This window comes from Stigmatopora argus, chromosome 4 (assembly GCF_051989625.1).
Source record: "Stigmatopora argus isolate UIUO_Sarg chromosome 4, RoL_Sarg_1.0, whole genome shotgun sequence".
Lineage (NCBI taxonomy): Eukaryota > Metazoa > Chordata > Actinopteri > Syngnathiformes > Syngnathidae > Stigmatopora > Stigmatopora argus.
Genome location: NC_135390.1, coordinates 1686455 through 1703699, shown reverse-complemented (window position 1 = coordinate 1703699; position 17245 = coordinate 1686455). Strand labels below are relative to the sequence as shown.

Sequence of the window (17245 nt, the reverse complement as noted above, 5' to 3'; positions counted from 1 at the left end):
TCTCTCTGTCTCTTCTCTCTCTCTGTCTCTCTCTCTCTCTGTCTCTCTCTCTCTCTGTCTCTCTCTCTCTCTGTCTCTCTCTCTCTCTGTCTCTCTCTCTCTGTCTCTCTCTCTCTGTCTCTCTCTCTCTGTCTCTCTCTCTCTGTCTCTCTCTCTCTGTCTCTCTCTCTCTGTCTCTCTCTCTCTGTCTCTCTCTCTCTGTCTCTCTCTCTCTGTCTCTCTCTCTCTGTCTCTCTCTCTCTGTCTCTCTCTCTCTCTGTCTCTCTCTCTGTCTCTCTCTGTCTCTCTCTCTGTCTCTCTCTCTGTCTCTCTCTCTGTCTCTCTCTCTGTCTCTCTCTCTGTCTCTCTCTCTGTCTCTCTCTCTGTCTCTCTCTCTGTCTGTCTCTCTGTCTCTGTCTCTCTGTCTCTGTCTCTCTGTCTCTGTCTCTCTGTCTCTGTCTCTCTGTCTCTGTCTCTCTGTCTCTGTCTCTCTGTCTCTGTCTCTCTGTCTCTGTCTCTCTGTCTCTGTCTCTCTGTCTCTGTCTCTCTGTCTCTCTGTCTCTGTCTCTCTGTCTCTGTCTCTCTGTCTCTGTCTCTCTGTCTCTGTCTCTCTGTCTCTGTCTCTCTGTCTCTGTCTCTCTGTCTCTGTCTCTCTGTCTCTGTCTCTCTGTCTCTCTCTGTCTCTCTCTCTCTCAGTAGTGTATATTGTTTGGAAGTTTGTTGATTTAAGTGAATGTCATATCTTGATAGTAAATAGAGAAAATATTTGTTGGTAGATTTGGAAGAAGAAATAGAAACTCCATTGTTGTAAGGAATTGGGAGAGAAGCAGAACAGGGTAAGCGAAAAATGTACAATGCAGTGTGTTTTTACACAGAAGATATGATATAATCAAATAATGATAAAATAATAAATAATGTATAAATTGTTTGAAATGTCATATTTGGATGATTGCATAGGGCCTATCCATCATGCTTAAAAATGAGCCTGTATTTTGTGTGAGTTTTACCTATTCTGCTCGAGGCCTAATTAACAAAAAGACCAGAGGTAGGGAGAAGAGAGGAGTCAGATGTGCACGGCACCACCCGACCCCGAAGACAGACATGGCTGACGATAAGATAGATGGCTGATAAGAAAGCATTAACAATAAATGCTCCCAGTTAAAGGCAGACCCGTAGTAATGAGACCGACTCTGCGGACGACGACTAAGACAGACGTCTCGAGGACACTGACTCCACTGACTCCGACCCCAACTGACAACAACCTGACGGCAACTAACAGAAAACACATCGCAAAATCCTTCCACCCCATCATGTGATCAGGTTCAGGCAAGATTTCAAACAGAGACCACATTTAAGAGCCTGGCTAAAGAGATCCCAATTCCTGGAAAAGACCCCATGATTCTCAGTCAACAAGGTGGGTAAATTGGAAAATGTTATTAAAAGGTTTTGAGTTTTTTTCAGAAATAGCTGCCAGGATTGGCCGCCAGTGAGGAAATGTGGACACTGGTGTTGAAAAATTAAAGGAGGCATGAGCCTGCTATTCGGTGATGTAGTGAGGCTGATCTGTGTCTTCTATTTTCCTCGACCAATCTGATGGCATTTTTTCTCAATCAGGTTAAGAAATTGTTCAACCGGAGATTTCTTTTGTTCTTTTTGCCCCTCCAGTGTTTTCTGTCTTCCGTGGCATGTTCCCATCCTCCACACCAACTGTGTAAAAGCGTCCTGACTTCACATCGCTGATGGATCCCAGTTCTCACATCGACCAATGCAAGCAGTGTTTTAAACATGCTGGCAGCTGAAGTTAGAAACAAACTAAAAAATGACCTTGACTGATTAGAAGGGAAGGGTTTTTTACTTGTCATAATTTAAAACTCTTTGGCAGACAGAGAGACAGCAAATTGTCAGATGACATGAGACAAACTCAAAAATAGTTTTTAGTGTTGCAGTTAGCAAAGGCTTAAAAATGGTCTCAAATATCTAACAGGTAAATACAGAGAGACATAAAGAACCAGGTTCTGTAAGCACCGGAGGGGTCGAGGCGGGAGTCGTGGGAGGGTCTTCCCCGTCAGAGACGCAGGGGGTGTTCGTCAACCTTCATCGAACCCAAACTTGCTTCAATGGTGATCTATTATGTACCGCTCTCCCACAGATACAGCAAAAACCAACTGCGGGATGCAGAGAGGCCCGTTCTCAAAGAGAAACCTCTGGCACGTGACCTGGCACCCTGGCAGCAACTACAGCATCAGCAACAACAAGAGCCAGTTGGACTATTCTACTCTGACAAGAACTGGTCTGACTACTAAAAAGGTGCCCAGGTATGGGAGATGCAGGTAAAGCAGAACCTCATCACTCCGTGGTGGCCAATATGGACATTTAAGGAAAGCGGACACAGATGTGCCTTTAAGTCTGCCAAATTCCAGGCCATCAAGGACTGAAATTGCTGGACAGGCACTTGAACATCAGTTTACTTTGATAATAATGTGTGCACAAGTGACCCAGAAGGGCAGAGATTTACTCAACAAACTGTGAGCGACCATCTTTTGCAGCCAGGATGGACTAATTATTCGGTTCCCGGATGGGACTGTGATGAACGGTGGGCTAAGCCTGTCTGTTAGAAGGAACATGGTCTTGCAATGAGAACTGCCCGAAGCAACAGCTAGCATTATTTGGGTCCATTTTCAACCTGAGAATATGGGGGAAGGCAGTGTCTACTCGGTCTTTCTGCGGTGGAGGCCCTGAGCCCCTCCTTTGCCTTATACCGCCCTCCTATCGATTCCTTCCATCTCACATTTTATTAGGATAGAGACAGTGATTTGGTCTACCATTTCAATCAATGCAGGGGTTTGACACTATAGGCAAATGAGGGGTGACAGTTGCCACAGAGCTAACTCAGGAACAGGGTACATTATGAGTCTAAAATTGTATCATCACATTTCATTAAAGTTTGCATTAGGAAACAAAACAAAGCTTGAGAACATGGACCCATAGTAAGACTATGCCATCCCGTGACCGGATGATTTGCCTAAAGACGTTTCGCCGACGGACGTTTGACAGACGGACAGGTCGCCGAATGGACGTTCCACCGAACGGAGGTTTCGCCGTAACGGGATTCGCGCGCTCGCCCCGCCCCCGGATGGTGTGTGTACATGTTTTTCAACCTCGCCCCGCGGGCCATATACGGCCGTTACAGGTAACGTTCATTTAGGAATAACAATGGCATGTACTGCCCCCCGCTGGGCATATTTCTAAATACAAGTACGTTTGGGAGTAAATAGACATGGTTTAAATGAATTAGTCAAGAGCCAGTACAAAGATAACCATTTTACTTGCTTTTTAATATTGAACACATTATCAATAAGATGCCATTCAAAAATTATTTTATTAAAAAGAAGACAAAGCAAATTCACAGATGGTGTTTTTATTAAAGCAGTAAAAAATTTACACATTTTGTACAAAAATTACAAATACAATACAAACTATGTACAAAAATTACAAATACAATACAAACTTACAAATTATGTACAAAGGGAATTCACAGATGGCAGTGGCAGTTTTTATTAAAACATTAAAACTTACAAATTAAGCACCATGGCTTCTAGGTACTGTAGTTTGTTTGGAAATTGATCCGGGTTTTCATAGTCATCCGTGAGCTTTTTTTTTAACCGTTCATTAACAGCTGCGTATGACTTTTTGGTCTGTCTGGGTATAATACCGCCATAAGCCTGATGTATTCGTATTTCCCAATCACGTTGCTCTAATTTGAGTTTGCTTATCAGACAAGATAAATTTGGATGGACAACTGACACTCTACATTGAAATGCACGGTGCCAACCTTCAACAGAATTATTAGTGTGTGGTATTCCCAGCAAGGTCTTTTCTCTAACATTCCATAAGGGGATAGCAAAACATGGACCGCGTCGCCGTCACCTTCCCCTTGGCTCACCTAGCCAACCCGGATGTCCGGTGTAAAAAAAGACAACAAGAACAACAAGACCGCTTTCTACTTCCACTTTAAATCTTCATCTCAAAATGTACTGCCCCCCGCTGGACATATTTCTAAATACAAGTACGTACGTGCTGCCAATGTTTTTTTTATCCTTGCGTTTAAAGTAGTAGCCATTTGCCATATTTTAGGAAATAAATATTCAAAATGATTTGCTGAGAACCTTAATTCAAAGATTAATCTCAATGTTTTCTATGCTGGTGTAAGTTTACTACTACTTTATTTTCGCTATTTCTTCTGTCACGCACTGTTCTGCGTGAACTCCAAATGGCTACTACTTTAAACGCAAAGATAAAATAAAAAAAATTGGCAGCACATTGTAGTGTATGTAGTACGTACGTATGTATTTATAAATATGTCCAGTACTTGTATTTAGAAATATGTCCAGTACTTGTATTTAGAAATATGTCCAGCGGGGGCAGTACATGCCATTGTTATTGTGGGGGGCAGTACATGCCCTTGTTATTCCTAAATGAATGTTATCTGTAACGGCTGTATATGGCCCGCGGGCCGAGGTTAAAAAACATGTACACACGATCCGGGGGCGGGGCGAGCACGCGCGAATCCCGTTTCGGCGAAACCTCCGTTCGGCCGAATGGACGTTCGGTGGAACGTCCATTCGGCGGCCTGTCCGTCTGTCAAACGTCCGTCGGCAAAACGTCTTTTGGCGAATCGTCCGAGTACCATGCCATCCAGCAACAGATTGGAAACACGGTCAAATCACACACGTTGTATTCTCCATGTACTGAAGGTTTTTGTATACAGGACAGACACCGCAGTGGATATGGGAGTTTTGGAACATGCCACGTTGACGGAAGTGAGCTTTTTGGTGTTTTCTTGTCGTCACAAGGACACCGAACAGGACTCGCTGCCGGACTCACTGTTGTCTGAGTGGCCTGTCACAGTTGGACCCTGCTCGACATTGACTCCAGTCATATTTTAGGTAGATCCGACTGTTTTGTTAACCTCCCCCACTGCCCTGTAAAAGGAGGCAGCGGAGGGCATTGCATGAGGATTGTGGGAGGCTGAGGCCTTAGAAGGATCAGACTACCCCTTTCACACTCTCTTTTTGCTAGTATATAGAAGAAAAAAAGTGACCTACACTGTTTTGTTTCACCCTAGTGACTGGGAGTTCAAGGGGTCTATGAAAAAAAGCAGTATTTTCTTTAATAGGACTGGGATCTCAGGGAGGGGCTCATCTTGATTACCGTAAACAGCTCCAACATTATGACGCATCGCAGACCAAGCCGTGTTTGAGACATGTTCCTTGTTCTGAGTCTATGTGGGAAACCCGAGGCTTTATCATTGGCTTTGCTTAATGTTGGAATTATTGTATATAAGTTATCCTGATTTTAGTTTAGACTGTTGAAATGTTAGTTAATAGAATTAGAGTGTCTTGAACCCTGGGGAGTTTCACCTTATTCAACAAAGAGGAACTACCCAGGGGGGCCGACGCCTGTCTGAACTATTGTGTGAGGGTTGCAGGATATCGGGAAGGATACTATAAAGATGTTATCTTGAAGGGGCATATGGTCATGATCAAAGAACCTCTTGTAACTGGGAGAGAGCTCTCTCTCTCCTTTGATCAGCTTGAAACTTCCTGTAACTTGGACACTCCCAAAACACAATAAGAGACTTTGCAGGAGGGGACATTTTCAGAGTGTGTCGACGGACTGAGATGCGAACGTTCCCGAGACCCTCTCATTTTTTAAATAAAATAACCTCAATTCTTTGTGGTCCTACTTTTTTCAGATTGGTGATACAAATGTCTGGTGTTTAAACCTAACACTTAAGGATTAGGAATTCAAGAGCACTAATCAAAGAACATTTAGGCATATTCTCTATGTCTCACTTGACTGAAGGGACATTACTGAAAATATTTTTTACAGATTTATACAGATACTGGACAGCGTAAACTGTTGGGGATGCGGTAGCAAAAGAGGCAACTGGCTATCAGTGGGACATTGAAGTTAATTATGTTGTAAAACAATTGCAGTAAAACAATTGCAGTCAAAAAAAATTCTGCCTCCTGTGAAAGTTGTCTGATGTGAGCTACAAAAAGCTCCCCCAGTGGACAAGTAAAGTATGTGACAGGGGAATGTTTCTGAGTAAGTTGCCCGTGTAATAATGTGAAGGTGACAAGGAGGACAGTGCCGACAGAATGTTCATGCACGCAGTAAGTGAAGAGGTACTTACGCGGTTCCATTTTGTGGGCCTTCATCTGTGGCCTGAGGACATTCTGCTACCTTTGTCTTACTTGCTTCCATTTTTTAGTTAGACTGATAGCTGGGTTTGGTTTATGGTTGGTTCATTTTTGTATTATTTATTGTTGAGTAGAGAATAAAATAAAAAAGGGGGAAATGTATACGAAAGTACGTTTGGCCGATAAGCGCGATTGTTATGACTTTCGTCATGTTTCTAATTTTAGTTAAAGGAAGTAACGTACGGCTGGAGAAATTTTGGCAGAAGGACTGAAATTATCAAACAACTTTTGGGACAACGCGAATGCAGAGTGAGAAGCCCATAATGGTATTGTAGTTGAATTACATTCTGAGAGAAAAAGTGTGGTATGTCAACTTCCCTTTTGTAAAGTGAATAACTGCAATTTGAGGAAATCCGACAGGTTAGGATTGATCGAGGTCATAGGTTCCGAGCCTCAGTAAACTTGGGAGTCAGAGGAAGATAAATCCCATCAGGCGGATTGTCGTTACAGCGTAAGGTACTGACAGTGACCATAGATGACTTGAAGGGTGAATGCCAGTGCTGAGGGCAGGTATATCCATGGACAAAGGCCCACTGTTTTACAATTTTTCAGGATCAATTGACCCCATTGCTATAGCCCCACTTAGAATATCTAGACTCGACCTATGGGGCATGTAGGATGACGGCTTGCTGCCGGACCTCCGGACAACAGGAAGGAAAGGCACTAATGTGGGGGTTTAACATACGGGTACATACGAACATGTCTGCAAATTGCGTTTAAGTCGAAAAATGTTCGTAAGTCCAATTTAGTATTTCGCGCCTTTTTCAGAGTAGTACTTCTTTCCGCCACCAATACCGACGTCTGGCGCTGTGAGAGCTCAGCTCACCCAGCATCTACCTTCTTCTTCGTTGCAATGCGGAAGTGCGTGAATGTATCTCCACTGTGCAAAGAAACTTTTTCATTTGTATCATTAAATATCTCATGCATCCATTATTGAATATGGTTGGTAAAAAGCTAAAGGCTTCTATTGAGGGAGTTGCAAGGAAGAGGCAAGCCATTTCATTTGAAACGAGTGGCAATAATAACGACGCTTGATGCGCGTGAGAGTGGTGAGCGTTGCACATATATGTACAACTTGAATCGTTCGACCGTCAGTACCATTTATAAACAAAAAGATCGAGCAGCAGGACCCAAATATTGAACGTTGTACAAAGTTTGCAAATCAATTGAATGATGCCATACAGTGCTACCGCATCATTTATGATGAAAAAAAGAAGAAAACTGTGCAATCGTCGTTAGATCGCTTCTTTCGGCCAGTTTCTAATACATAAATCTCTCTCTCTCTATACAGTACTGTACATATTCTCTCCATTTTATTAAAAAAAAATTTCAGTACAAACCAATGCGTGTTACTTATACAAGCCTTAAACATACAAATGCACTTATATCAACCTTCAATAAACTTATATAGGCCTTAAACATCAATTATAATACAAAATATAGCACTGAATCAACTTACAAACAAATTCAACTTATGAACAATCGCTCGGAACCTAACTCGTTCGTAAGTAGGGGAGCGTCTGTAATAGCCAAATAGAAATAAACATTAAAGTTGTTAACTTTCAGACGAGCTGTCTGGTTTCCAAAGAAGGGAATCGGGCAGAAAGAGGCCCTAAAAATGCGGCGATAACACAAACACATGATAACCCTGCCAGCAAAATGACTACATGCAGGACGCAGGACACTCCCTTATCTTCTCGCAGGAAGGCACGGCTGGGGCCCAAGTCTTCCATGCCCTGGGACGATGGACAGACACGAGTTGATGGACAGACACGAGTTGATGGACGGCTGACAGGACGGGGTAGGATGAGCCTTTCCTTTGTCCTCAAGTTGTATAATGGCACTTGCAGGAGAGAGAGACATCAGCATTCTATCAAATCTTTGCGAGGACGAGGATCGGATAGAATTTACTCCAGCACGCTGTTTTGTGACTTCTGTCTTAGACAATAAATTGTTCTGATTAGAACGCGTTGTGTTTGGAGTCCTTTTTGGAAATGAATATGCATGGAACTTTAACAATTGCAGGGTCAATAGTGGATTAAAAAAATAGTTTTTTTTTGCACCAGGACACCCTAGGCCGCAGTCCGACGACTGACATTGTGGTCATGTCATCGGACTTGCGGCCTCATGTCTTGGACACTCGGGAAAAGAGAGGGGCAGACCTGTCAAGCGATCATCACCTGTTTGTGAGTTGGCTTCGATGGTGGGGGAGGATACCGATGTGGCCCGGCAGACCCAGACGTTTTTTGAGAGTCTGTTTGGAACGCCTAGCAGAGTACCCCATCAGAAGGCATTTCAACTCCCACTTCCGGTAGAGCTTCCCTCATGTCCAGGAAGAGGTGGGGGAAATTGAGTCTGAGTGGACCATGATCCGCGGCTCTATTGCTGAGGCCACAGATGATGAGATCCGCCCGGAGTCTCTAAAGCAGGGGTGCTCACACATTTTCGCTTTAACATCTACTTTTCAATTAGCCAACCTCCTGCGATCTACCTTGTTCAAGAAGCCAACCTCCTGGGAGGTCCCGGCACGGAGGTTGGGGGGAAGGCACCTAAGATGCATCTAATTATCAAAGGGCAACAAAATAAAGCTGTTCAACATTAAAGGAAAGCCTTTGCAAGCAGCTGTGAGACGTTGAATATATTAGATCCTGATGAGACCTTCTCATCTCAGATGGTCTATAGAACCACTGTAGAGAGCATCCTGACGAACGGCATCACAGTGTGGTACGCTGGAAGCACGGCGGCAGACAAAAAGGCCATGCAGAAAGTGATTAACACTGCCCAGAGGATTGTCGGCTGCTCTCTGCCCTCACTGGAAGACATTGCCAGCCCTCGTTACCTCAGCAGAGCCAGGAACATCATAGGGGACCCTTACCACCCTGGTCACAATCTGTTCCAGCTGCTGCCCTCTGGCAGATGCTATAGGTCCCACAAAGCACGGACAAATAGGCTTAAGGACAGTTTTTTCCCCACATCCATCAGAACTCTAAATTTGCGGTAACATAACACACATTCCCTTCTGCAGTAATATGAAAAGATGTTTGGGTGGTGATCTGCCTCCTACTAGCTGACTGAAGGTAAGTGAAAGAGTGAGAGGTAAGCGACCTGTATCCATAACAGCAGAATGCCAAATTACAAGTCCGTAACTATCACTTATTTAGGTCTTTTGCCGAGTAAACGCAGCTTATGGAGAAGCACCACCAATTTCGTCACACGCAGTTTCTGGGTGTGATGACAAGTAGGCTTTTTTGTGTTGTTGATAATGACGATAGGGCCTATGTCCGATTATTATTATTAACAATAATTCACCACTATTTTTACTACCATACTACGTGTTTTTCCCTATACAACAGAGAACAACACAAGTGAAATTATCAAGAACTGTATTAAATTATTCCTGTTCTAAGTATATGAAAAGACAAATGTATTAATATCTAATATCTAAATATAACGTACAAGCAGAAAAGCCCGGCGTTCGACTTGTTGGCTCGAATGGTGGCAACTTTCCTTGTTCAACGTCCGACCTAGGTCTTCCTGGGAGCCATTTCCGGTGGATGTAAAGGTGGAGTGGGAGCGCAGTGCATTAGTTTTTTTGTTTTTAAAAAATATTTAATCGATTTTCTTTTCTTTTAAGAGGCCGCTGATCTTGTAAACTTAAATTTATATATACATTTAGAAGACAGTTGTTGCGCTATAAAAAAAATCTCTTGAAAAATGGGTTAGATGAAAAAGGAAAATGTGAGTAACATGCATAGCACAGCAAACGTGTATACAATTATGTACAGATATCTTGAGCTGGGAAACACCGCCATCGCGTGCCCAAGCATGATTACTACATCGAACCATTTTCCAAAAATCAGATTTTTTCGATTATCGATTTTTGATACTTATCAGAAGAATTGTGATACATTTTGAACCAACCTCAGAACACTCACTGATGTTTAAAGTACAACCGTGTAAATTTTTATGAAAATTGGTTCACCCATTCCAGAGAACGGAGGGTACGGACAGACCCCCACACACACAAACATACATTTATATACAAGTGTAGATATATTAAAAATGTAAATGCATTAAATAATGTACTCAGATTGAAAATTGATCCTCTCCGCTTGATTTAAATCCCAAAAAACAGGTTGATGGTAGTTTGAGGGGGAAACTCCTTTCAGGAAGGTACAGCTTTGCGTTTGGGATGAAACAATTTGTGAAAGCTTTTGTGATCTAGGCTTTCCGTTGGCTCATCTAGTACACAGGCAGCAAGGCTTTGTTCTTCGTTGTATTAAGTTCATTTTGTCTCCTTGTGGCCATGTCTGGTCTCCATTATTGAATTGAATGGAATGCTTTTATTGTCATTATACAAGTATGATGAGATTTAATATCCGCGATATTTGGGGGATATTCGGTGACTATGCATGGGATTGAAACATGTTAGGTAACAAAACAAACTAAAAAAATACCATATTCTGTTATAAACGAATCAGTCAAAACATTTTGTTCTTGTTTTTTAAAGCATGAGGATAGTTGAACTTGTTGATTAAGGCTGGCTTTACCATGAAGCCAGCCAGCAGCATCCCCACACCTGATGATGATCCACACATTCAGTACATCTTTGAATAAGAATGTCCGGGAAAACATCCTGCCTGTTCCGGCCGGGTCGCCGGGCAGACCTCGGCGCACCCACGCCGCCGGATCGTCAGCCAAATATTCGTCGGCGATGAAATTCTTCACAGTGTCATTCTTCTGCGGTGAAATTCTTCTTTGCCACGTCCTTCTGCGGTGAAATTTTTCTTCGCGGCGTCCGTCTTCTGAGGTGAAATTCTTCTTCTTTGGCGCCGAGTACAATCCAATTCAGTGCCGAAGAATAACCAGAGCCCTGACTTTCACCAATTTTCATCTCCCGTCTTTCGGCAATTTCAATGTGAATTTTGACATTTTTATGAACTTTTTTTTTACATAAAAAAGCCACGCTGTACTGAAGCCTTACTGTAAGGCTTGTGAGGATAAGCGGTTCAGAAGATGGTTGAATGAACAAAACCAATGTCTCATTCTGTGCTTCCAAGAAAAAACTGACTACAGTGGTACCTCGAGATACGAGCTTAATGTGCTCTGGGACTGAGCTCGTATGTCGATTTACTGGTAACTCAAACGAACGTTTCCCATATAAATGAACTAAAAACAAATTAATTTGTTTGAACCCTCTGAAAAAACACCAAAAACAGGATATTGAATTTGAAAAACATTTTTGTTTGTTCTAATTCGCCATCTATTATCAAAGTAACAAATAACTAGTGGTTTAATAATACTAAAATGTGTTTAATAGTACTAAAATCAGACGGATTTCACGGAGGGGAGAGAGAGAGACTTTTTGCACAGCAACGCGCTCGTAACATGATATAAATATTTAAATTAGTATTACGATGCAGACACACTCAAAAATAAAATTAATCTAACGTCGCACTAAACTTAGTTCTAATTTTGTTTGCTTTTGTCTTTCCTTCAAAATATTCCGAAAATGATGCGCACAGGTCGTCACATGGGAAATGCACAATGAAGACTGTACTTCTATCAACATATGTATTCTTGACATTGAAATTCAGCAGCGAGTTGTTTTAAAGCAAATGCTGCTGCATACACACTGTGGAAAATGTGCATATCATTCTAACATTCCACTCTGTAATGCTTCTGAGATTGATTTCATATCAGCTTTACTTTATTTAGATGGGAAATTATATTGCGGACAAGTGTGCTTCATGTGTTGCTACAGAGCAATGGCACAAACCTTTCCTTACAGTACATTTACAGAAAAAAAAATCTGGATATATGTAGCTATGTAGCTATGTAGCTATGTAGCTATGTAGCTATGTAGCTATGTAGCTATGTAGCTATGTAGCTATGTAGCTATGTAGCTATGTAGCTATGTAGCTATGTAGCTATGTAGCTATGTAGCTATGTAGCTATGTAGCTATGTAGCTATGTAGCTATGTAGCTATGTAGCTATGTAGCTATGTAGCTATGTAGCTATGTAGCTATGTAGCTATGTAGCTATGTAGCTATGTAGCTATGTAGCTATGTAGCTATGTAGCTATGTAGCTATGTAGCTATGTAGCTATGTAGCTATGTAGCTATGTAGCTATGTAGCTATGTAGCTATGTAGCTATGTAGCTATGTAGCTATGTAGCTATGTAGCTATGTAGCTATGTAGCTATGTAGCTATGTAGCTATGTAGCTATGTAGCTATGTAGCTATGTAGCTATGTAGCTATGTAGCTATGTAGCTATGTAGCTATGTAGCTATGTAGCTATGTAGCTATGTAGCTATGTAGCTATGTAGCTATGTAGCTATGTAGATATGTAGATATGTAGATATGTAGATATGTAGATATGTAGATATGTAGATATGTAGATATGTAGATATGTAGATATGTAGATATGTAGATATGTAGATATGTAGATATGTAGATATGTAGATATGTAGATATGTAGATATGTAGATATGTAGATATGTAGATATGTAGATATGTAGATATGTAGATATGTAGATATGTAGATATGTAGATATGTAGATATGTAGATATGTAGATATGTAGATATGTAGATATGTAGATATGTAGATATGTAGATATATAGATATATAGATATATAGATATATAGATATATCCAGATTTTTTTTTATATCCCCCATATATATATATATATATATATATATATATATATATATATATATATATATACATATATATATATATATATATATATATATATATATATATATATACATACATATATATACATACATATACATGTATATATATATATATATATATATATATATATATATATATATATATATATATATATGTATATGTATGTGTACGTGTATGTGCATGTGCATATGTGCATATGTGCGTATGTGTATATGTGTATATGTGTGTATGTGTATATGTGTATATGTGTAAGTGTGTGTATATGTGTATGTGTATATGTGTATATGTGTATATGTGTATATATATATATATATATATATATATATATATATATATATAAATATATATATATATATATATATATATATATATATATATATATATATGTATATAAATTTTATATCAAGGAATCAACAATACATCTTACATAAACACAAGAGCTAATATTTCTCTCTCATTGAAACACTTGCAGATGATAATATAGTAAAATGTCCAATGCATGTGGAATGTCTCTTACCTGCCTGAGGGTTTTGCTGCCCACTCTTAGGCTTGTGCACATTATCAAGCTTGTGACTATACACTGAACGAAGTGACTGACTGCGAAAAATATGCACATCTTTACCTAGAGTAGGGCAAGGGCGAGAGTAGAAGTGGCGTTTAGAAATCAAGGCAGCTCGAATGTAATATACAGTGTGTGACACAACCGCAACCGATCACAGCACAGCTCCTCATACACACATATACACACAAAATGTTTTCATTTAACTTGTATTCATGTGAAACCAATTCAACATCCTGGTGTCTAGTTATCCAATAGTGAGGTTAAAATAATGAGATCCCGATATAGCTAACAAGAATGGGGATTTATTTCTATAGCTTTCAATATTTATCTACAGTGGTACCTTGAGATACGTGCTTAATGTGTTCCGGGACTGAGCTCCTATCGATTTACTCATATCTCAAATCACCGTTTCCCATTGAAATGAACTAAAAACAAATTAATTCATTCCAACCCTCTGAAAAAACACCAAAAACAGGATATTGGATTGGAAAGATATTTTATTTGTTCTAATTCGGCATCTATTAACGGAGTAACAAATAACTAGTGGTTATGATGTTTAATAGTACCGTATTTTCACGAGTATAAGGCGCAATTAAAACTTTTCTCTCCCTCTCCCTCTCCCTCTCCCTCTCCCTCTCCCTCTCCCTCTCCCTCTCCCTCTCCCTCTCCCTCTCCCTCTCCCTCTCCCTCTCCCTCTCCCTCTCCCTCTCCCTCTCCCTCTCCCTCTCCCTCTCCCTCTCCCTCTCCCTCTCCCTCTCCCTCTCCCTCTCCCTCTCCCTCTCCCTCTCCCTCTCCCTCTCCCTCTCCCTCTCCCTCTCCCTCTCCCTCTCCCTCTCCCTCTCCCTCTCCCTCTCCCTCTCCCTCTCCCTCTCCCTCTCCCTCTCCCTCTCCCTCTCCCTCTCCCTCTCCCTCTCCCTCTCCCTCTCCCTCTCCCTCTCCCTCTCCCTCTCCCTCTCCCTCTCCCTCTCCCTCTCCCTCTCCCTCTCCCTCTCCCTCTCCCTCTCCCTCTCCCTCTCCCTCTCCCTCTCCCTCTCCCTCTCCCTCTCCCTCTCCCTCTCCCTCTCCCTCTCCCTCTCCCTCTCCCTCTCCCTCTCCCTCTCCCTCTCCCTCTCCCTCTCCCTCTCCCTCTCCCTCTCCCTCTCCCTCTCCCTCTCCCTCTCCCTCTCCCTCTCCCTCTCCCTCTCCCTCTCCCACGATTCGGAACCAAGTGTGAAGCGGTTTGGATGAGAATCAGCATCACAAAATCTGAAACCATGGTCCTCATTCGAACAAAGGTGGCATGCCCTCTCCGGGTCAGGGATCAGGTCTTCCTCGAGGCAGAGGAGTGTAAGTATCTTGGGGTCTTTTTCACGAGGGAGGGAAGAATGGAGCGGGAGATCAACAGGCGGATCGGTGTGGCATCTGCAGTGATGCGGACTCTGCACCGATCCTTTGTGGTGAAGAAGGCGCGTAGCAAAAAGGCAAGGCTCTCTATTTACCAGTAGATCTACGTTCCCACCCTCATCTATGGTCACGCGCTATGGGTCGTGACCGAAAGAACGAGGTGGCTGAATATAAGTGGCCGAAATGATTTACCTCCACAGGGTTTCTGGACTCTCCTTTAGAGATAAGGTGAGTAGCACGGTCATCCGGCAGGGGCTCGGAGTAGAGCCGCTGCTCCTCCGAATCGAGAAGAGCCGAATCGATGAATTGGCTCGGGCATCTGATTAGGATGCCACCTGGACGCCTCCCTTGGGAGGTGTTCTGGGCACGTCCCACCGGGAGGAGGACACGGGGCCGACCTCGGACACACTGTGGAGACTGTCTCCGGGCTAGCAAGGGAACGCCTTGGGGTCCTCTCGGGAGAGCTGGATGAAGTAGCTGGGGAGAGGGAAGTCTAGGCTTCCCTGCTGAAGCTGCTGCCCCCGTGACCCGACTTCGGAAAAGGCGGAAGAAGATTAGATGAGATGAAGAATATGCTTTGCCTTACTATTTATCTTTGCTCAAATAATTATATATTTGCTTGGAATAAAGAAAAATTCCTTGCTTTAGTAATAAACTTAGGTTCACATTATTACATGTTTGGTTGCAATGAACTAAATGCTTTGCTCCTGAGAACCTTAGTTAGACTAAGCAAAGAAAAGCAAAAACGACTTAGACTGCTTGGAGTGGACAAAACCAAGAAGATCCAAAACACCTTGAGCTGCACATGCGTCCACCATAGACGCCACAAGACGTTCATTTGTTTTCACCATTGATGTCTCACTTCTGTTTTCCATACATCCCCTAAGAGTTGAGACGTCCATTGTAACTAGGGTCCTTGAATTTAATAAACAACAAAAAAGGCGTGTGAGGCCAAAACAGAGTTGGGACTTGGCACCAACAGTTCGTTCTTCTAACAAGTAAATTTGGGGAATGCCAATTGGTGAACCTATCACTCAGCAAGAGTAAAAAATCCTCAGTTGACAATAAATTACGCAACGCCTGACGATGTCCCATATTTTCACACCTTAAGGGCGCACTTAAAAGTCTATTTTTTTCTTCTAAAATGGTCAATGCGCCCAATCGGTCAGTGCGCCTTGTCTGTCCACTAAATTCAATTTTTGTATGGCCGTGGCCGCTGGAGTGACTGGTTTTCTTTCTTGCCGGCACGCTACTTATTGCGATCGACCCAGCCTCCCTGTGTATTCCAAGCATTACGGTAAATCCATTCAAAACATCCCAGGGGAGTGGCAAGGCGTTTGACTTCTGTGTGCCCGCAGCGCTTTTAACCCTCAAAAACACTCCCACTACTCAAAGAAACAGCATGTTAGAGCTACACAAAAGGAAATGCCTGACCTGAATGACAACAGAATGCGGTTGTGAACGCTTGGAAAATGGACTGAAGCCATCGAACATCGAGCTTTGCTAACAGATTGCTAACGGATGGCCAACATAGTAGTTCGGGCAGGCAGCGTCACACGAGTTACGAATCAAGTTCCCGGAATACACAACTCTGACTGACAGTGGAGCCTAGTATGTTGAACGCCGAAGTACTTTATATCAGTGTACCACTTACCTCAATAAAGCATTATCAAACTTAGTTTTGCTCGTGCAGTCTTTAAAAAAATACACGCTTGCCTAACATACGATAGCGGATAGCATAACATACAATAGCGGCTAATATAACATAGGTGCACTAGCGGCTAGTATGACACACGCTACCCTAGTGTCATGCTAGCGCCTTTTCCAAGGACGCGCCCTATGTATTGACAAAAACTGAAAATATACCCGCAACTGAGACTGCGCCCTATCAGACGGTGCATTTTATAGGTGTGAAAATACGGTATTTACATTTATGTTATTAAACATGAACATGTATATATTCATTAATATGTATTAAGCCGGTATGAAAAAAAATCCAACTCAGATATTCGAGAGAAAAAGCATCTTATTTTGCCTCATTCAAATCATGCAAAAACTGTCTATCACATCTTAAGATCTGAAAATTAAATAGGTAAACTACAGTGCAATCACATTTGTAAATGAATGGCTTCTGGTTTTTGAAATGTGAATTAACCAAATTAATCTACTGTGGGGCGCCCAAAGGAGCGAGTGGTTATCGCGCCAGCCTCACAGCTCTGGGGTCCTGGGTTTAAGTCCAGGCCACGTCCACCTGTGTGGAGTTTGTATATTTTGTAGGTTCCAGCACCACCCACGACCCTAATGAGGATAAAGCGATTCAGAAAATTAGATGAGAATATAAAATCCACGATG

General features: G+C 42.2%; 1 protein-coding gene across 6 annotated transcripts in view; it reads right to left on the bottom strand.

Moving 5' to 3' along the window:
- LOC144073050 (adhesion G protein-coupled receptor B1-like) overlaps positions 1–17245 on the bottom strand; it is a 200845-nt gene that overhangs the window by 161263 nt on the left and 22337 nt on the right. For 5 of the 6 annotated variants that reach the window (XM_077598564.1, XM_077598567.1, XM_077598568.1 and 2 more), the window contains exon 3: positions 13466–13570. The exons of the other annotated variant lie outside the window; for it this stretch is intronic. In XM_077598564.1, coding sequence (XP_077454690.1) covers positions 13466–13570 — 105 coding nt within the window. The remainder of the gene's footprint in view (positions 1–13465; positions 13571–17245) is intronic. 6 annotated transcript variants of the gene reach the window in all.